General features: G+C 39.4%; 1 protein-coding gene across 12 annotated transcripts in view; it reads right to left on the bottom strand.

Annotated features, from left to right (window-relative positions):
• Positions 1-22,001, bottom strand: part of C5H4orf50 (chromosome 5 C4orf50 homolog) — a 130,802-nt gene that overhangs the window by 87,109 nt on the left and 21,692 nt on the right. For all 12 annotated transcript variants that reach the window (XR_004000496.1, XR_004000497.1, XR_004000498.1 and 9 more), the window contains 7 exons: positions 21,520-21,659; positions 14,431-16,980; positions 13,069-13,170; positions 10,764-10,910; positions 6,631-6,792; positions 2,894-2,950; positions 2,262-2,444 (listed from right to left, as the gene is read on the bottom strand). Coding sequence is in view for 7 of the 12 variants with exons in the window: in XM_030563319.1 (XP_030419179.1) it covers positions 2,262-2,444; positions 2,894-2,950; positions 6,631-6,792; positions 10,764-10,910; positions 13,069-13,170; positions 14,431-16,980; positions 21,520-21,659 (3,341 nt within the window). In the remaining 5 variants the exon portion in view is untranslated. The remainder of the gene's footprint in view (positions 1-2,261; positions 2,445-2,893; positions 2,951-6,630; positions 6,793-10,763; positions 10,911-13,068; positions 13,171-14,430; positions 16,981-21,519; positions 21,660-22,001) is intronic.

Below are 22,001 nucleotides of genomic sequence, written 5' to 3'. Positions count from 1 at the left end.
AAAAGCCTTTCCTCGGTCAATCTCTTAAAGGACACTCCTAGCAGAAAGACCATTTAATAATAAATACTTTAAAAATGTAATTAAGTTTTGCTGCAAACAGGCATATCTGCAGGAACCTGGAATATATCCATGCTGAACCATCTCTGTTTCTGCTGGTAAATAAACTAGCAGTTCATAAGTGAAAAATGAATAAACTTTCTAGGAACCAGTCCTGCAATACTAACCTCAGTATAATGCTGGGAGGCTTTGGAGAAAAAATAAGACACCATATATCTTTCTTCTTTAATTTTTATTAATATTATCTACAGGGTTAGCACCTCAGTTTTACAAAACACTCTCTAACCCAAATGTCTTTATTCCTCCAGCCATACAGTAGGCTTCTGTATGAGGCTACCTAATGTTATGAACCCTGGCACTTACCAAAAGTATTTGAGAGACAAGGTGGGGGAGGTAATATCTTTTTATTGGACCAACTTCTGTTGGTGAGGGAAACAAGCTCTCGAGCCACACAGAGCTCTTTGTCAGACCTGACCCATCTTATCTCTAATATCCTGGGATCAACACAGCTACAACCATTCTGCATAAAACTGCATTACCCAGTTCTGAGGATAAAGGAAATTGAAATCCAAAATTCAAAATTGCACTGTACGACAAGCATGCCAGCTCCAAGATGTCTTGTTTGGTGCAGTTCTTTGGGAACAGCTTCTTTGGAACCTTGCACACAGACCCCAGATAGTTAGGCAGTTAGTGCTTCAGTTGCTTACAACGTAGCTGAAATCCAGCTTCACACAATATTGTCTCCATCATTCTCTTCACCTTCACTCTCTGCTTCTCCTTTGCCAGACAGAATTTGAAGGCATAATCTCTTTGGCAGTCAGTGTATTACTGGCCAGGGCAATCCTCCGGGCGTGAAGCCAGAGTTACAGTATCTCCATTTGGAGATTTCTTCCCTATCCCCAGCAGTCCTGGATCAGTTGCTGAGCAAATGCTGGCTGGATTTGTTAAGAAGTGACACTGTCACAGCAGAGGTAGAATAAACACTGAATGCTGAGCTGTTACTTTTCCATCCCTTTCTCTATTGTGTTGCAGCCAGCATAAAACTAGAGGAACACAAAGGTGAATCAGCCTCAAAATGTGTATATTTGACAAGGCGGAAGCACAGGAGATTTGAGGATGGCCGCCAGCCAAGACCCAATAAAGGGTAGGTTGGGCACTAGGGTCAATGGAGCATTAAAAGAAATGAGAACAATAAACCAGAGTGAAATAAATTTACCTTCAGCCCAGCCGTATGTTCCATGCTCTTCAAAGGAAGGATTTCAAGAGGTGTGGAAGGAGGGTGAATCCATTAAAGATTGTGAAGCCCTTTGAGATCTACTGATTAAAAGCACTATATAAGTGCTAGATTTTATTATTTATGATTATATTATTATTATTAAACTGAGGACAGCTGCTCCAGTGCTCTGGAACACAGAGTGCTCATTCCACTAGGGCAGTCAAAGGCAGAAGTGGTAGCATGTAAACAAACAGCTTGGCAGCCACACTTTCAAATGTGACCTTCAGCACTCATGCAGTCACTGTTTCAGTAAAGGGAGTAACCTACAAATTTGACCTCAGACCCACTGCCCCTCACCAAGGATTTGGTGGAATAAATAAGTTGAGGGGAACTACTGGACACATACTATGTTCAGGCTGAGGAGGGCGCGGGAAACTAGGAAGAAGAGCAAAGGAGGACGAGAAGAATGGAGACAGGATGGGTAATTCTCCACTCTATTAACAACAGTTTTCAACATCAGCAGTTATGTACTTTTTTGGGAGTAGTCTTCACCTAGCCTAGCACTAGGTGTATCCTATCACAAGCTTACAGTGATGCCTCACTTCTTATCACAAAATAGAAAAGACATCTCTTCCTCTCTCAATTTCTATATTTGGAGGTGCGTGAAGAAGACATTTTAGGGAATTCGGCATATTATGTCTATTATGTCTTCACCTCACAGTCTTATGGCTGGCAGACGTACCATGTGACCTCCTCCAGAGACGACAGCCTAGTCTACAGCAGGGGTAAATTGGCATAGCTCCACTGATTTACCACAACTAGGAATCTGGCCCCATATATTTTCTGATAAATTATACTTTGGGCCCCACAGCATTGGTTTAATTAAAGTCAGTAACATTTAAGAATACACATTTCACCATCTGGCTACATACATTTTATACAGAGTGCAGGTATTGACTGGTATGATTGGGAATTTGTATGCACGTACCTCTCGATTGCATACAAATGGAAAGGTGGTAGTGTACTCTGCGAGCGCCGTGTCATTCACCAAATTCCTTGCCTCTTCATTGAAAATGGAATCCATAATTCCATGCCTGCGAAATTCCCTGACCAGCTGGGTAATCAAGCAGTTTCTTTCGTGGCATTTCCGGACAAGGCAAGCCAGCTTAGCCTATGTAGCATAACAATAGACAAATAGACTTCAGTTCCCCAGTGTATTTATGTCTAATTTAACTAAGTAGATTTTGATATCAGAGTTTAAGACATTGCTCATATTTCTATATTTCTGAGCCATCAATCTCTGCAGCATCACAACCACAACACACACATGCAGATAACTAGTAACGGATAGTTCAGTTCTCTGTGTACTAGTTCCCTCTGGTGGCGAGATGAACAGCAACAGTAGCAATGATACCAGCTTCCCCTCCTAACCCCGGGCCTGCAGTCCAATTAAAGTCAAATGGCTAATATTCAGGAGGGTCTTCCTGGAAACAGGCATACCACACACTACAGAAAGAGTGTGGCTAAATATACTGTTACTAAGAATAACCAAATTAAGCTTGCTTTGTAATCAATAAAAAAGATCAGAGATGCTGCAACAGTTTCAGCAAAATACATTACCTTAAGCGGAGCTACTGTCAGGTCAGTTTCAGTCTTTCTTTTCTGAAGTTCCTCAGTCTAAATGAATGAAAAACATTTTGTACTCAGTTATTCAAGGTTCCCTTTACAATTTTTTGGTAGTTTAAGGAGCTCCTTTATCACTGGCCACCTCAGGTAACTTAATCACAGCAGCACCACATTAAAAGGCTTATTCTGGTATCCATCATTATGTGTGCATCTCCTCATGTACCCTATGAATCTTCTATCCCGCTTCTCCAGAAAGTAGTTTCCCCTTTTCTCATCTATAATGTGTGGTAACATCCTGGAACTCAGGAGGGATTTTCTCCATGAGCATTTGATGAGGATGAGATTTCAAATGTGTGCATAGAAAACACCCCCATACTCTGCACTCACCTGAGGCAGTGAAGGTACAACTTTCAAAGATATTTGTTCAAGATTGCATACTTTACAGCCTAGGATAACAACGTTTATTGCTTATAGGAAATCTGCTTTCAGATCTCTAGGACAAAAACACCCACCATTTTCAAAATATAAAATCAGCTTCATATTAATAACTTAGAATTACACAATAAAATATGGATTTATTTATGTTCATGTGTATATATTTTATTTAACTGATAATGGTAATTTGCATTTATATAGTGCAATTATGACATACATTGTGTGCGCACATGCACACATAAAATAATTATTGCATGAGAACAAACATGCTCATGCTGGAAGTGCTCACAATGCCATGTTACATTATTATTTGTGGGTTTGGGAAGGAATATAGTATGTAACAGAAAAGAAAGAAATTTTTAAATTGTATTATGATTGGGGGAGCAAAGAAGGTGGCCAGGGAGAGATCCTTTCACTGGACACACTTCATTTATGTTGAAGCAAGAAGTGAAATGCCAAGATGGTGAGGTGGAGCAATTAACTTTGGTATAAAGACCTTTATTTCATCCTGTATTCTGTTGCTCAACTTCGACATGTTGCACTGATGGTGAGGCTGATAACCCCTGCAGGCATGAGTCTGAGAGAGGTGTAGACAAGTAGTAAAGGATAATAAGTAGGCCACAATTTCCTTCCCATCTTCCCATCTTCATTTGTGTTTATTTGCTTATATTGGTTATTGGTTATTTAATGTGCGTGTGTGGGGGGGGTTAAGTGTAAAAGGTTTTTTAAAAAAAATAAAGTAAAATAAAAATAAATTAAACTAACATAACTAAAACCCAAACAAAGCAACTAAAACACTAGCAAAGCATCAGGAGATTCATTCTAAAGGACATATCCGCAGGCTTCATCAGAAGTACAGTATGGCTCCCTTTAGTTGTTCAGTCATCAGTTCTGTTTTCAGAATAGTGAACAACAAAACCACCTTCCATTTAAGCTGTTGGCTTTTGGCTTATTATATTTTTTAGTTAAAGTTTTTATATGGTGAATATTATTCAAAAGGCAATGAGTTACCATACAGTTGTGTCTGTGATGTGAACATATTCTCCTGCACCTATGAACAGGAAATAACTGCGGCATCTCAGATGGCACTGTGCGGTAACCGGGGGCAGATGTAGACTTTTTAATGTGACCACTGTGTTGTTAATTCACACCTTCTTGGTGCACTGCTGGGTTGTCCAAGAAGTAGGGTGACCAGACAGCAAGTGTGAAAAATCAGGACAGGGCATGGAGGGATAACAGGCGCCTACATAAGACAAAGCCCCAAATATTGGAACTGTCCCTATAAAAAATTGGGACATACGGTCACCCTACCAAAAAGGAAATATATTGTCTGCAGCACTCTGCCTGCCCTCAGCAGAAAGACAGCAGAAGCTGAACTTGTCTAGGCACTTAACAGTGAGGTAGCTGCAGACTATACTGGTGATAAGGAACTAAAAGTTATGATAATTAATAACTTGTCTCTGAACCTCCAGTCATCAAACATAGTAGATCTTCAAAAGATGAGATATGATGAGATATGGAACTGTGGCACTCCTTGCCTGAGGAGGTTGTGAAGGCTAGGACTATAACAGGGTTAAAAAGAGAACTAGATAAATTCATGGAGGTTAAGTCCATTAATGGCTATCAGGGACAGCCCTAGGTATTTTGATGCCCCAAGCACGGCAGGCAGGCTGCCTTCGGTGGCTTGCCTGCGGGAGGTCCCCGGTCCCGCGGATTTGGTGGCATGCCTGCAGGAGGTCTGCCGAAGTCGCGGGACCAGAGGACCCTCCACAGGCAAGCCGCCGAAGGCAACCTGCCTGCCACCTCGCGGCGACCAGCAGAGTGCCCCCCGTGGCTTGCCACTCCAGGCATGCACTTGGCGTGCTGGTGCCTGGAGCCGCCCCTGATGACTATTAGCCAGGATGGGTAAGGAATGGTGTCCCTAGCCTCTGTTTGTCAGAGGGTGGAGATGGATGGCAGGAGAGAGATCACTTGATCATTACCTGTTAGATTCACTCCCTCTGGGACACCTGGCATTGGTCACTGTCAGTAGACAGGATACTGGGCTGGATGGAACTTTGGTCTGACCCAGTATGGCCATTCTTATCTTCTTATGTGCAGTGCCACTACAATCATATGCATCAGAAATGAGCACACCTAATTAAAAGATAACTTTTATACTGTGTTATGGGCCATAACTTTTGCAGCTGGATTGGCTTTGAGAGTATGATCCACTGGGTTTGACACAATATTTTATGTTTCATGTTCTTTCCCTCACCAGGGCAGAGAGCAGAAGCTACAGCTTTTCACCACAGCTGCCGCTGTGAGGAATAGCTCCTAGGTGGTTCTACACTGAGCCTACCCCCCTTTCACGAGGGGTGTGTGTGGGGGAAGATGAGGGAAAGAGATTTTCCCCAGTGAATGCCACATGATTTGCTGTTAACATTTTGGCAACACATAACTGATCATACCCCATGTAGGGCAAAATGTTAACACTAATCAATTTGTTACAGGAATTTCTCAGATAAGTGGCACTGAGCAAAAATTTGATGACACACCAAAATAAGTAAGACCTGTCTATGCTTAAAAGTTTTGCTGCTTTTACTATGCTGTTATAATTAAAGCAGCAAACCCTTCTCCCCTAGTGTAGGCATAATTATAAATGTGCTTATACCAGCATAGTTTATTCTGGTTTGGTGAAATGAAATAAGCTATACCATTATAAAGTAGCTTCTACAGGTATAACTTCAACTACACTAGGCTTCTATCAGCATAAATATTTGAATAAAAAATAATCACACTCCTAACTGACATAGTTATGCTGGGAAACTTTTTAAATGCATACAAGGCCTAATACCTTGAACAAAAGAAATGATGGTGGATCTTGGCACAACTTTGATAGACTTTGCTAAGTTTTGTAGTCTTGTACAGCATCTATATATTACAGTGATGGGAATTTTAGAAATCCAGACATTGGAGAGAGGAGAGCAAGATTCCCCAGCGAAAAAATTTGGATGCCATTTTGCCTGCAGTTAGGCTACAGGAATTATAATGGAGCTTGGCAGCAGCCTTAACCGTGGAAAGACTATCAATCTTTCCATGTCAGCCACTCACACATTTTACTGCCATCTTTTCTCTCCCTTCAGATGATCAGCTTTATGTAGCTGCACTGCACACACCATTTTATTGCCCTTATAACCATTCCTTAGAAAGAAGAATATTTTGATCCTTTCATGTCAGAAGAATAAAGTGGAATCAGCAAGCTAAGCCCATGTTAGTCCACTCAGCTAAGCATGTAACAACCAGATTTATTATACCTTTTCACACAGCTGAGCCTGAAGGCGTTCCACTTGGTTTTGCAAGTCTTGAAACTGACTTTGTAATACAGTCTGGTCTCTTAGTTGGTATTTCAGGGTCAGCACTTGCTGTTCTAATCTCTTATTGGCTAGCCTATCCGCTTTCAGTTCTTCAGCTTCCTTCTGCATGTATTCAAGAAAACAAATATCCATATATATTTTAATCTATAAACTCAAAAAACTATTCTTAGTACAGAATACTAAAAGAATACCCAAAATCTGTCAATCAAAATGTGCACTCACCTCATATGTCAAAATTATTTTTTTTACCTTTAAAGCCAGTGTAGGTGTAAAATTAAAGTAACATAAATATATTAACGCCTGTCAAACAACAACGTTGAAACACCTTTGGAACAATGAATTCACAACACCCTTGTGAGAAGGCTATAATAAAAATACCTATTTCACGTATGGGAAAACTGAGGCACAGACAGTTTAAATGAAACCAGAAGAACTTCCAGAGCAAATATAGTATTGTTCATAGATTTTTAAGGCTAGAAAGGATAATTTATGATCATCTGAATAACCTCCTGAGTAATAAAAGGCATTGAAATCACCTGTTATGGGGTAAGATTTTCATAACTGCTCATCTCCCATTTAAACCCCCAGATTTTCAAAAGGGCTCAGCGTCCAGCAGCTCTCACTGTGAAACCTATGGCCAGATTTTCAAAATATCACACCACTCAACATGCTGAAGTATTAAAAAAAATATTGGGCACATAATTAGTTCTCTAAATGAGAGCTAAGCTCTTCTGAAGTATCTGGCCCTGATTATGCCTGCTGAGCAGTTCTGAAAAACTGTCGCAAGATTGGAAAGGGAGCATGTCTAGTGGTTAGAGCACAGGACTTGGAGTCAGAAGTTTTATGTGGGCTCTGCCACTGATGTGCTATAGGACCTTGAGCTTTCCTCTCCTATAAAATGATTAGCTCCTGTATGGCAGCTCAGTGCCACATATCAACCTACTGCATGGTGATGCTGAAAATCTTGCATCTGCACTCAGTACTCCAGTTAATATCACGAAGTTTGCAGACTCTGAGTTAAGTGATAAACTTCAATCAGTGCTTTCCGTCAGCAACAAACACTCATTTAAGAGCAAGCTGACAAGCAATCCTAGCTATATGCCTGAGATATCTTCTCTCTCTCATCTAGACCACTAAACACCATCGCATCCTGTATCTGCGATCAAGGCTGTGAGATAGGGTAGCTTAGCACTGAAATTAAGCTATAGTGATTTAATACAAATTGATTACGTTACTATCTTCCTGGGGTGAAGTGCAATCTTTTGTCTATGGTGGCAACCAGACATGACAAACCCATGAAAAAAATGCAGAAATTGGGCTTGTTTTTGGCTTAATTGGCTTCTGAGTTGCTTGTTGGCTAGTTTTTGACTTGTAGCTTCTTTTTTTTTAATCAGCTTCCAGCAAGCAGGGGCAAGGGGGGGAGAGAGAGTCAGGGGTGCACAGCACAGTCCCAGACTGCAGGCCAGGGGGGCCTAGTCACATAGTGTTGGGGTTCTTAGGGATTGGTTTGTTTTGGCCTTGTTTTGAAATGGGATTAGCTTGATTTTTGGCTTATTGTGAAAGTCAGGGTGCTTATTTACTGCCTGAAAGTTGGCAGCTGTGGTAGTAATTTACTGTAAATACAGCTGCAATCCTCAGCCCAACCAGTTACAATCAGGAGGGGAGATATGCCCAGACAAGCAGGTCATGTTAGTAACCATGTGAAAACTCTTACATTTGTTTATTTTCATTAAGAGAATGACTTTCTACCAAGCAAAATTCAGATCACTTTCTTCACATTGCACAAAAAGCCATTATTATTTAGAGCTTCATGGCTATAAAAAGGTTTTTTGTAAAACGGAAAATTCAAACAGAAGCAAATTGAGAATAGAACATTTATTAAAATAAACTCACTCCGTATCTCAGCAATAGAGCCTTGGCTATTGTTAGGATAGTTTGTGTATAATAAGAGCTTTCCTCCCTTTCAGTTCAGCTTCCCCTTTTGTTTAATCCTGACAGTGAAGTCAATATCCTGTGTTTAAGGCATCACAGACTCTTGCCATGGAAATAATTGCGGTGTCACGTACTCATCATAAGGGGGCAAACTCTGCCTTCAGATATATGTTTGTAGCCCCTTTGATCTCAGTGGGAGCCGGGTGTGTACATCCAAGAACAGAATTTGATCTCACTACTTGTTTGAGTTGGACAAAGAGAGGGACTCTGAAAGGGGAAGGGGAAGCTATTGCATAAATGAACATCAGTAATTAGCAAACACTAAAAAATGTATGAAAGCAGGACAAGATCAGCAATGAAGATATTTAAGGCTTGGTTTCAGCAACTTCTTAGGCATTAACATATTATTAAGTGGGAAGACCAACAAATTACAAAGTGTGTTTACTAAGGAATGCTGCTACATGGCTGGCGATCACATGGTCACCAAAAGTGTCAGTGGCAAGATAATACTGCCAATGATGGACAAAGACTGAACATCCAGATAGACTGTCTTAAGGACATAGCTAGAGATAGATCTAGGTAGCACTCAATCTGCAAGGAGATTATGTCTCTTTGGGATTTGCCTTGATGGTGATATTTATTTAAAAGAGTTCTTCAATACAAATGTTTATTTAAAATTTTGTCCATAGCACTTGTTGCAATGCTGTCTGAGCACCTCATGACCATCAATTAACTTACCTTCATGACAATCCTGTGAAGTATGGAAATATTACTTGAAGCGTTGGTTTAAAATTTTCCATCCAAACTGTTTTTTGATGGAAAATTGGATTTTCAACTAAATGAAAGTTTTCAAGAAACAACTCTGCTTTCTTCAAAGTTTTTGATCTTTCATCAAAAAACTAACCCCCTGAAAACCAAATAGGTTTTGGTTTAAGGACAAAACCCAAATTATTTAGATTCAGATATGCCATATGCCTCATGGGAGATTAATTTCAGTTACTTTGTTCCTATTCTCCTCTATGGGCTGGGCTCCCCAGACTACATCTCCCACAAGTCCCGTGACACAAAGAGGGGAGACTGTGGTGTATCCTGGGAGATGTAGACCTGCCAGTGAGCTGGCTCATAGAGGAAAGTAGAAGCATGATCAGCTCTAATTACTACCGCATCTCACCATTGAGGAACTGAGGCACAGAGGAATTAAGTGACTTGCCCAAGGTAAACAGGAAACCAATGGCAGAGCCAAGAAATAGAACCCACATGTTCTGAGCTCCACTTTAGTTCCTCAACCTCTTATCAAGTCCCTGTATAAATCTGTTTTTATATTTATTTTGTTTCAATTTTCATTTACTTTTATTATATAATTTCTGCTGTTTACTTTTTTAACTATATAATTAAGGATACTGGTCAATGGAGTTACTCAGGATTTATGCTGGTTGAACTGAGAGCAGAATTTGATTCAGCTGTTCCTATCATTCCTTTTAAGATTGTTTCTCAACTCCGCTGAACTGGTATTTATTCACCCCAAAGTTCAATATATAGATGTAAAGGATTCCATAAAGCCTAGCTAGCACCATGGCAAAACTCCCATTGACTTCAATGGGGCCAGAATTTCACCTAATGTGTCCAAATAACGGAACTGATCTTGAGAAATGCAGAGCATCCATATCTCAGTGGGATTTGTGGGTACTCAGCACCTTCGAAGATCAGGCCGAACAATGGAGGTAATATGCCAACACAAGCAGCACTCAAATACCCCTCCGGAGTGAGAAGACAGCAGCCAGGCAAATAACCAGGGTACATCACATAATGCATAATGGTGAGGAAAGGGGAAACTTTAGCCAAGGATAGCAGGGTGATCCCTATTATAAAAAATATGTGAATTCTTTAGTGTCCCTGCAGAGCAAAAAGACTTTGCTTTTAAAGTTGTCATCTACAATATGCATAGTAAACTGCTCAATAGTCAATTTATCTATTTTGGAAAGGTTGAATCATCCCTGCCTGGATTTGAACCTCTGCTTCCAGTAAATCTAGGAATTTCAGGCTTGTTTCAAAATCTATTATTCTGAACATTAATCCATCTTCCGCATCCAAGTCGTCTTCTCCCAAGGAGTATTTTTTCCTCCATTTTCTTACATACATACCATTAATTGGCAGCACTGCTTTCTAAGCCTTTCCCCGCCATCTGCCAGTTTAAGTTGATGTAATTCAGAGAGTGTCTGTGTCAACTGAGTTCTGACCTCTTCATATCTTGCTTCTACAAAGCCAAGTTCTCGGTACCACTTCTGAGCCTACCAGAGAAAAGGAATGAAAAAATAAAATTACAGACAGTACTTAATATCACTTCCCAGTATGTACTTACAACCAATGATTCTGATCTCGCGGACACCAGCTTTACACTGATATAACTCTACTGAATTAAATGGAATTAGACCACATAAAGCTGGCCTCACAACTAAAACAGAACCAGGCCCTTGGAATAAATCCTAAAGAACATTATCCATCTGGAGTACATGCACTGGAAAACTCAGAGTGAAGCTCAAAAATTGATATACACAGTATTTCAAAGTATCTTAAGTGAAAATCAAACTAAAATTGGATTTTATTAGCAGGAAAAATAAGATAATGTTGCATTAAAAAAACTGGGAATGGGGAAAACAAAGGAAAAAAAATTGTCTGTTTTTGCATTATTTCCACAATGCATCATCATAGATTTCACCATTAATTGTAATTTTGAAAATGTAATTGCAGGATGGCATGCTATTAAGCAAGGGTGGCCAATCTGTGGCTCCAGAGCCACATGCAGCTCTTCAGAAGTTAATATGCGGCTCCTTGTACGGGCACCGACTCCGGAGCTGGAGCTACAGGTGCCAACTTTCCAGTGTGCTGGGGGGTGCTCAATGCTCAACCCCTTGGTTCTGCCACAGGCCCAGCCCCAACTCCACCCCTTCCCATCCCCTTCCCATAGCCTGCCGTGCCCTCGCTCCTCCCCCAGAGCCTCTTGCATACCACGAAACAGCTGAAGGAGGGAGTGGGAGGCCCTGATTGGCTGAGCTGCCGCTGGATGGGAGGAACTAGGAGCAGGGAGCGGAAAAGCTGATGGGAGGCTGTTGACATATTACTGTGGCTCTTTGGCAATGTATGTTGGTAAATTCTGGCTCCTTCTCAGGCTCAGGTTGGCCACCCCTGCTATTAAACATCTGCTACCCCCTTATATGTAAGACCTCAAGTCTTCTTCCTTCTGACTGTTTGAAAACAAAGGCTACACCTTCTTCTAATTTAACAAAAGAAGTTTTTTGTACTTTCATAAATAAAAGAAAATGTTCAAAGGACCAAAGTTGGTCAGGTAAAGAGCCAATTACTGGGACAGTCCTTTCACATGCAATCTAAAAGTTATTGGTCACCATCTGAACAGACAAATGCATGAACAGCATCACTCATTCAAAGCCATGAAAAACAACCACTTGTTCTCTTCCTGAGAGAAATGAGTTTATCTTTAAAACATTTTTTTTTAAATAAAACTTTCATGGAACTATCCATACATAAACGTGCCGCTATGCAATCTTATTACTGTTAACCTTTCCCTTGCTCACCATGTCTGCTTTTTACTATGAGTTATTGCACCATGTCTAAAATGATTTGTGCCAACACCTGTTTTGCAGCAGCTAGGAAATGCCAACTTGCCATCAAGCTTTGGAGAAATATATTCTCATTTAGATAATAGATAATGTGGTTTGTTTTTGCAACAGAAAAAGATGAGGAACACTGAAGTTGGTCTGTTATGAAACTCAAGAAGAAGTTTCCTTGGAGTTACTTGGAGTTAGGTGGGTGATCTTTGGCATTGTGATTCAATTAGATGGCTGCACACACCAAAACGTAGACTTCCAAAGGCAAGAGTACTCATTCAGTGAAGATTATTCCATAATATGGAACTTCATAGTTACTGTGTGGCCTGTGAGTGGACACTGCAATTTGTTTCTCTTTATCCCTCGGTAAAGAAAATGCTTTGTGTGTGCCTCAGGTTTTCCATGCTTCTGTTTCTTGAATAAACCTTCTCATTTGAAAACTGGAAACTTTGCATTTAGCACTGTCTTAATCATCAGAGTTTCTAAGTTACCACAACCATTCATATTTACCTTTCCTAACAGGGGGAAAAGCAGTTCTGCCCAGAATCTAGACGACAGACTCTTTGTGCAAGAGTCTCCTTATTAAGCACTTTCAGTTGTGACTCTGATAAGGAAATGCAACTGTAATTCAAATTCTGACCAATAATGAATTACTGTGCAAATCATCACTTAACTGGGGGCATCAAAGAGACACAGGTTGGTTCTCTAGATCAGAAGCTTTTTCCTCTTGTAATTCTTTTGAACACTGGTGGAAACAAGGAAAGTACGAGAAGAAAACAAGAAAAGGATTTGCTTCACGTAAATATATCAAATGGGAGATTACCTCTTTTTTGGCCTTTTCTAATTCCATTTGTTGTATTTTTAGTTCTTCCTTTGACCTTTCCAGTTGTTCTTGCATTGCGCTGTAGCTTTCAAATGTGCTCCCCTGGATAAAGGGCAGAAAAAGAAACAAGTCCCTTCATGCAATTAAAGTAACACACATCTTCTTAAAGGTGTGTGAGAATTATCTCCAGCTCTTGAAAGGAGGGCTTAATTTAGGAAATGTAAGAGTAAGCTATTTATGGTACTTCCATCTCTGTGTACTGTGGGTCAAATCAACAGGAAAAAGGAGACTTAAGTTGCCTTAAGGAATCAGCGAAGGATTCTCCTAGTGTACATCGGCTGCTCTTGGCCCCTTGACACAATGGAAGCCCTGAGGCAGGCTGGGGCGGGGTGGGTGTTGTGTCGAGGACAGGAATCTACTTGCTTCTTCTATTGCCCTCTTCTCTCCAGATATGCTGAGCATTGCTCTGTTGTATCTTTTGCAGAATCTCAGGGCAAACTCAACATTGTTTGGATTCCCTTTTTAAAGATACAGACACTTCGTGCAAAACTATCTGAGAACATTTACTCCTGTTTTAATGGGGTAAACCTGAGCCAATGTGGTGAAATAATTCTGCTGGTTTATAGTTTCTAGGGAGGTTTTTTATTTCTTATTTTTTCATTTAAATGACTAAGAACATTTGCATGAAAATAAGATCTTAGAGATAATCCTCAGCAGCAGTCAAATTCTGTGAAGAATCATTAAGAAACAAAGATCCTGTGTTCAGCAAATATCCCTAGCAATCAAAATAATGAAGAGCAACATACAATTTTTTTTTTCTAAATGTGAACATTTTTCACAGTTTGCCATAAGACATCACTGCTAAGGGGCCCTAAAGATTTCATTCCATGGAATACGTACATGGAGGGAAGAGCTGGGCAGGAACTGGATTTCCATTCTGAAATGGAACAGAGCCACAAAATTTCAAAATTTCCTGTGAAACAAAATTCTGAAAAAAAAATTCAGCTTGATCTAAATGCTTAGCTGTGATAGAACTGAAATGTCTCATCATGAATTTCAAGTTTTAAAAGGTCAAAATCATTGTTTTTATATAATTTTTTTAGTTCAAAAAAAGTAATTTCAAAATGAAAAAAATCAAAATATTCTGTTCTGACAATGTCAAAAAGGCAGAACATTTTGACGTTGAAATGCTTCGTTTGGTCAAAAATCAATGTTTTTAAAAAATCATTTGTTTCAGCTAAAATTTTCCAACCAACTCTAGTGTAAATAAAGTGGCTTGGTACACTAGCAACTCTGACATTTGTGAAAAGAATGTATTTTTATCATAAAAATTGACAACTGGCCCTTTTGGGTTCATTTTACCTTTGCAGACTCTTGCTCCATATTCTCCAGCACTTTAACACAACATTCAGAAAAACTGTTGCTTGATATTTTGTCTTCTGTTTCAAAGGCTAACTTTGCCACCTCCGGTCTCTCAGAAGTCTTTTGCAGAACCCTGGAGATCATAATGTTTTGATCACGCAAAAATGCACTTATCCCAACCTTACTAAAATGGCACTTAGAAGTCTCAGTGTTTTTAGAACATCCCACTTGACAATATCGTTTAATGCTACAAATATCCTCTTCCAAACAGATTTCTTTATCTTTTCTAGTGAGACAGTTTGAGTGTTCTATAACTTGAATTCCTTTTTCTTTAGTCTGTATTTTACCAGAAGCCATCTCTGTTTCCTTTGCTTGCATTCTATGTGGTAGACTCTTATTTTCTTGCTTCAATCTTAGCAACTTTTCTTCCATTCCAGAAATTTTATCTTTTATCAGCTCTTCATAGCTGATTCCAAGAGCAGACATTATTTCCTTCAATTCATTGTTTTCTTGAAGAATGTTCTCAATTACTTTCTGAGATTCTAGAAGCTGTTCAGAACTTTCCCTGTGGACTCCATCCATATCATTTTTCAGTATATGTTTTTCCTCTTGTAGATCAGAAATTGTTTGGTAGCATTTGGTTTTGCACTCATTCAATTCAGAAATCATTGTCATGTATTTATCTTGTTCACATTTCAGCTCACTCAAACTTCCCAATAAAGTTTCTTTGTCTCCTTCTAGTCGAGATATTATCTGTAAATTTCTCTCTCTCTCTTCTTCCAGTTCATGAGTTTTCTTTATATATTTTTCTTTGTCTTGTAAGAGTTTAGCTATTTCTCTGAAAAAGCTATTTCTCTCCTCTTTGAGACCAGAAAGCAGCTGGAAATATTTAATCTTCTTTTCATCAAGAGCTACAATTTTCTTGAGAAATTTATTTGATTCCATCACTGGTATTTCTTTTTCAGAATTTCTATCTCCCTCTTTAACCAGGTGAGAGACGTTCTTGGAAAGTATTTCAGTTTCACCCAAGAGAACACAAATTGCTCCTGGGCACCTAAAGTTCTTCTCTTTTGAAACACTGTTATAACAGTTACCATATATTTCCTCCTTGGCTAATAACTTTTGGGAAGAGTCAACATCAATTTCATGTACTGTTAATATGTTTCGAGAATATGCATCTATCTCCTCTTCTAGTGCACACATCTTCTGATAATATCTATCATTCTCTTCCTGTAACATGAGGAGTTTCTGTGAGTAACTCCCATTCTCTTTCATCAGTGCAGATATTTTTTGAGAATATATATCCACTAACTTCTCTAACGTATCTATTTCCAGGATATATCCATTGTTTTCTTGTTTTGCTGCTGATGGATAATGACCATGTTCAGAATATTCTTCCTCTAGTGCTAACCCTTTATTTAAGTATAAATTTCTCTCTTGTGCAGGAGACAATATATTCAGTGGATACATATACTTATCTTCCTTCAGTGAAGACAGTTTTTGAGAGCATTTACTATATTCCTCTATCTGATGAGTCATTTGTTTGCATGATGACTTATCCTCATCTTCTTGTTCATACAGTTTCAAACATTGCTCTCTCTTTTCTTTCAGTTCCGTTTTTTGTAGACACACTTTTATTTGGTCAGTTAGATTCTCAGGTTGTTTACCCTTCTCTTCTGTCACAAAAATGTTATTTTCTAGGCATCTTCTGTTCACTTCATCAAAGGTACAGATTGCTAAATGTTTTCCATGTTCATTCTTAAGTTCAGAGTTCTCTTGGGGATATCCTTCTAATTCCTTGTTTAGGACAGACATGTTTTGGTCACCTGGAATCCTTGCTGTATGAAATGTTGGTTCTGCTTTTTGCTCCACAGTTTCATCATGTGCAGCTTTGTTGGCTTTTTCAGAAATGCAAGTTATTGTTCTGATTTGTGCTTTCTCATCCCTTTTTTCTTCTCGCTGAGATTTCTCTGGACAATTTCTACTTTGATTTTTTCCATCATTTATTTCTTTATTTGAGTTTTTCTTTTCATCTGTGCTTTTCTGCATAGCTTTTTTATTTTGCAAACATTTTTCCATATAATCTTTTTCAACCTGGAGTTTGAAAATTTCAGTCTCAGTGTTTGCAACCTTTTCGTTTAGAACTTCAGAATCTTTACCAGAAGAAACTCCTTTCACAACATGCAAGACACCATTAGAAAGACAAAAGTTATTGTGATATGTCTGGTTGTAATTCAAATTCAGTATTTTGTTCACTGGGAAAACAGATTCTGATCTGACACATAGGACTCGGTGGATTTCAGGTTCTAGCAAGACAAACTGAGGCTCAATCAAAGTGGCAACCATGAAGACAGGCGAAGGATTAGCTGGTCGATTTATAGATTGTTCCTTTAAGAGAAAGAAATATTCTTTTTCTTTGGTCCGCTTACTTCTCCCATCATTGCTTAGCCTCTCAGAGCAAGATAAGATTAGCTGTCTGTTTTTAAGCTGTCTTGGAGGACATCCAAACAACAGAGAAGCACCAGCTGATCTTTGTGCCCCAAGTATGACCTAGTAATAAAGAAAAGAGAAAGTGTCTCAAATTGAAAAACATAAGCTATAAGGAAAGTTACCATATTGCTATTTCATACATACTTGCCTTTTGACTTGACCATCTTGAAACATTTTATTACGTATATATTGTTAGCCAATATCATATAATCTCTGAATGTCTTATACTCATGCTAAGCTTTCTTGTGGAAATCTGTTAGTAGTTAAAGTATGGTAACCTCTGTTCTTTGTATGTGTAGAATTATCAGAAACAAGTTGTATGTGCTGTTAAGATTTGCTAAATAGGAATTGTGTGCTAGGTACAGTTAGTGTAAATGTCTCTATGGTCTACACACATCTGGAATGCTATATATAAAACATAGATTTTAAAAAAGGGTGTGTGAGGTCTGAGGAATCTGTGAAATTTTCTGTCATAAACAAGGGCAATATAAATATGGACAGAACTGAGTTCAGAATTTGGAACAGAGTAATGATATACCTGCTGCAAGGCTCTGTTCCAGACTGGTATTGTATTAACCTTTCTGTATTATGCTTATTCATCTTTAATTAATAAACTAATTAATTAATTGTGACCAGTTATCAGACTTCTTATCAATAAAGTAATTTAACCCTCAGTAATATTATTATATATTTTGCATGTATTATTGAATGCAAAAAAATCCTTTGCCATGTAAACTTCTTTAACATGGGAAGCTGGAGAACCTAGAGAATTGTAATGAGATAGAGCTTTTCTCCTCTTGACTGCTAGTTTAATCTAGCCCAGGCTGGTAAAGAATGAAAGTTGACATCCTTGTGAAGCTGTTGGGTAGCCAATGTGATGTAAGTTTGTTGTCACTAGTGAAGACGGGTGAAATCCTGACTCCACTGAAGTCAATAGCAAAACTTCCATTGCCTTCAAAAGGGCCAGAATTTCAGCACAAGCATCTGGATCACATCTGTTACCACAACTGGCAAAAACTGATATCCTTGTCTGCAGACTCCCTAAAGACAAAGGGTCTTGAATGGACAAGGAGTTGAACCTCTAAGGGATTCTCGCAAAGTCTGGAGATGTCTGTTCATGTTCTGTGGGGAGCAGACTTCAGAAAGCCTCTCTCTTCTGTCTCCAGAGCTGCCAATGGGATACTTTTCATAAGCACAAAACTCACAAAATCCACATGAAGCCTGCACTAAAAAAGTACTGCATAGTCACTGACCCATCAAGGCAAGAGTCTTCTAACAATGGTGGAAATAATAGTAATTACGTTTGTAAATTGTTTGTCTTTAAAGAAGTCCTTGAATAAAACCTATAGGGATAGTATTATAGGGAAGGCTGACACTTCCCGTTATAAGACCCCATATTCAGTTGCTTCATTCCAAAACTTATTTTAGACTGAAATTTTCTATGCTGGGTATCTGCCTCAGGCTGAATTATTCTTGAAAGTTTCAGCCAAAACAGTTCCACCATTTTTGAGAATTTGGCAAGGGAAAAATACATTGCTTTTCCACTAAAAACAATTATGGAAAACTTTTCTTTGAGAAGCGCTAATGCCCCCATGCTTTGGAGCAGGGACTTGAAAGTGCACAGATGGGTGCCCTTTGTGTCAGGGATGTATCTTTTACTGTCCTTGTGAAAAACTACCTACATTTGGCTAAATTATAAGTCTTTAAAAAAATCTTAGTTTGCACATGCTCAGGACAATTCAAAAGTCAGGAGTCAGAGTTTAAGGCCCGAAGGGACCACTAGATCACCTAATATGACCTACTGTGTATCATAGGCCACCAACAGCACCCAGCACCCCCACAATAAACCCAACAGTTGAAATTTGACCAATGTATTTCAGCCCACAGGAGAACCCTTTTCTGCAACTGTTTCAGTTTTAATTAATCTTTCTTGAACATAGGTGACCAGACTTGTACACAGCATCCCAAATGCGGTCTTCCTAGATTGTCCATGCAACCTTAATTCAGCCTCCTCATGTGTCTGCATTATGATACAGTATTTAATTACATGATCACAGGATCCCTGCCTCATTCAGGGTACAGGATAGATCTGTTCTGGGAATGAATGAGGGCTGATTAACTGTAGGAATTCCACCTCATTTGTTGCAGAAGTAGAAAGTTGTGCAATGAATGAGGTGGGAAATTTCAGGAAGAAAAAGGATGGTCCCAGGATTAAGGCAGTTGAATGGTTTCCTAGAGAATTAGATTCTATTCCTGCCTCTGTCACAGAGTGTGTACATTATGCTAGTCAAGTCACTTAAATCACATTTTTCACGGGTGATCACTGATTGTCTGGTCCTCTTTTTCTGAGCATCCAACTGGAGACCTCGGTGTAAGGGACCAGGACATAGGTGGTCTGACCTAGCGGTCATAGCTGGGCTGGAGATCACACATCAGGGACAGTAGCAAGAGTTGGGGTCAAAGTCAGGCAGGGGTGGATATTGTAAATCAGAGGTAGTACCAGGCTATAGTCAGGATGCAAGAGACAAGATCAGAGTCAGGCTGGGATCAGAGGCCAGCAATCAAGATACAAGGTGAGGTCTGGAGAACCAGGAGGCCCAAAGTCTGTGTTATTGCCCAAACAACTTCCTAGGAAGGACACTCTCCTTGCTTAAACGGGTGGTCGACCAGTCAGAGGGCCACAGCTACTGTCATTCTGGCTGCCTTGGGCAGTACTTCCAGTGGCTCCTATTCTCCACAGTGCTCCCTGGGTGTGGCTCTACATGGTCTCCCTGTGGCACTGTGAGACCATCAGTCTGCCAGGCTCTGCAGACCCACATTAGAGTTCCTGCATCCTTACACCTCTGGGGCCTGAAGTGCTGAATTCATAGCTGCAAGTGAAGTCAATGGGAGCTGTGCTTTGAACATATAAAGTGCTAGATAATGCCAGGTACTCTGCAAAAATCAGACTCTATGAGTCTTAAATTGGGTTCCCAAAATTAGTGGCTACTTTTCGCCTTAATCATTTCTGTGCTTCAGTTCCCCATCTGTAAAATGGGGATAATACTACAGATATTGTGATGATTAACACATTAAAATTTGTGAAGGACTCAGATAAAATAATGATAAGTATGGCTACTTTAAAGTGTAATTAGTGCAAAGGAAAATGACTGTTTGCTGACTGTTTTGTCTACCCCACAGTAAATAGTTGTTTTCCAGGAGCCAGTTTCATATCTTTAGGATTGTTCTCACTATACAAATTGTTATAAAAACAAGAAACTGTGGTATTAAAATGCAAATACATCTATTTTCATATCTATATCCCTCTGGTGTCCTAGGTAACATTAGTACTATGCCTGTAGGAACTGACTACATGAGTGAACTCACTATCATGAGTATAACTCCCTGTTGACTAGAAACACTGCAATGATGATCACTCTCCAAACACTGGACAGAACAGACAGCCTTACTGCACTGTAAGAGCAATATGTGTTATCAAATGCTGTGTGAATTGTCCACTGATTTTCATAATATGCTAAGTACAACACTATAATCCCCAAGATTTTATCAAAGTAACTTTTCTCTCAACTGGAGTATTGTGTCCAGTTCTGGGCACCACATTTCAAGAAAGATGTGGAGAAATTGGAGAGGGTCCAGAGAAGAGCAACAAGAATGATTAAAGGTCTTGAGAACATGACCTATGAAGGAAGGCTGAAGGAATTGGGTTTATTTAGTTTGGAAAAGAGAAGACTGAGAGGGGACCTGATATCAGTTTTCAGGTATCTAAAAGGGTGTCATCAGGAGGAGGGAGAAAACTTGTTCACCTTAGCCTCCAATGATAGAACAAGAAGCAATGGGCTTAAACTGCAGCAAGGGAGATTTAGGTTGGACATTAGGAAAAAGTTCCTAACTGTCAGGGTAGTTAAACACTGGAATAGATTGCCTAGGGAAGTTGTGGAATCTCCATCGCTGGAGATATTTAAGAGTAGGTTAGATAAATGTCTATTAGGGATGGTCTAGACAGTATTTGGTCCTGCCATGAGGGCAGGGGACTGGACTCGATGACCTCTTGAGGTCCCTTCCAGTCCTAGAGTCTATGAGTCTATGAGTCTTTCTAAGCACGGACATGACATAAGTACTTCGGATAAAAACCTACTCTTCCATATTCACTGTCGCTCTCTATTGCCTATTCTGCACTTGAACATTATGTAGAGTTATCGCTGCCATTGAAGGTGAAATCCTGGCTCCATTGAAGTCAATGGGAAAACTTCCATTGACTTCAATGGAGCCAAGACTTTACCCTGAACACAGAATATGTCATCACAATCCACAGTGGAGATCCAAGAGCTGGAATTCATTACTTTATTATACAGACAGACAATATCTGTGTTATATATGCATAGTAATAATGTCTGTAAGGGGAAAATACCAACATGTAAATAGTACTTTTCTGGGTAGATCTGTCTTCACCTTAGAGCAAAATTTTGACAGCTTGTTCTGGAAGACCTACTTGTATACTAATTCCTAAATTCACTCTGTCTACTCCTTATTTATCTTGTGAGTCACAGATAACGCTGTGCTTGCAAAGTTAGCAAAAAATAGCAATAACTTTCTTCTCACCTGTTCAGCGTCAGCTAGCCTGGGTTCTTCAGCAATTTCCACCAAGGCACTGGAGCTGTGCCCTAAAAATGGTATGAGAAGTTCCTTTGGCAACCCTTCCACATTATTAAGCCAGCCATAGCCACATTCTGATGCTATCTCTGTTACGATAGAGCATTTGAAAAGGTGTAAGGCTGCTGAATGACGTATGCCAAGTAACAAAAAATCTGGCATGAAGCATGAGAATGAAAAATATTGTAAGCTCTATACATGCAAAACCAGTATGATATGAGATTAATCACACACGTTGTGATGGACAAGTGAACACTGTGATTTGATAACAACATATACTAATTAATAATATTTACAGTATAACCCCTTTTTCACAAATTAGTTGGGAATTGAGGAGTACATAAAATCAAAACTTTCATAAAATTGGACATCTCAAAATTACAGTAGGTACAATGCATACATTGCAGTATCGCACACTTTCTTTTTGTACT

The sequence above is a fragment of the Gopherus evgoodei genome, chromosome 5 (genome assembly GCF_007399415.2).
Source record: "Gopherus evgoodei ecotype Sinaloan lineage chromosome 5, rGopEvg1_v1.p, whole genome shotgun sequence".
Classification (NCBI taxonomy): domain Eukaryota; kingdom Metazoa; phylum Chordata; order Testudines; family Testudinidae; genus Gopherus; species Gopherus evgoodei.
Note: the sequence above shows the minus strand (reverse complement) of the source record. Positions and strands in the feature narration are given on the sequence as shown.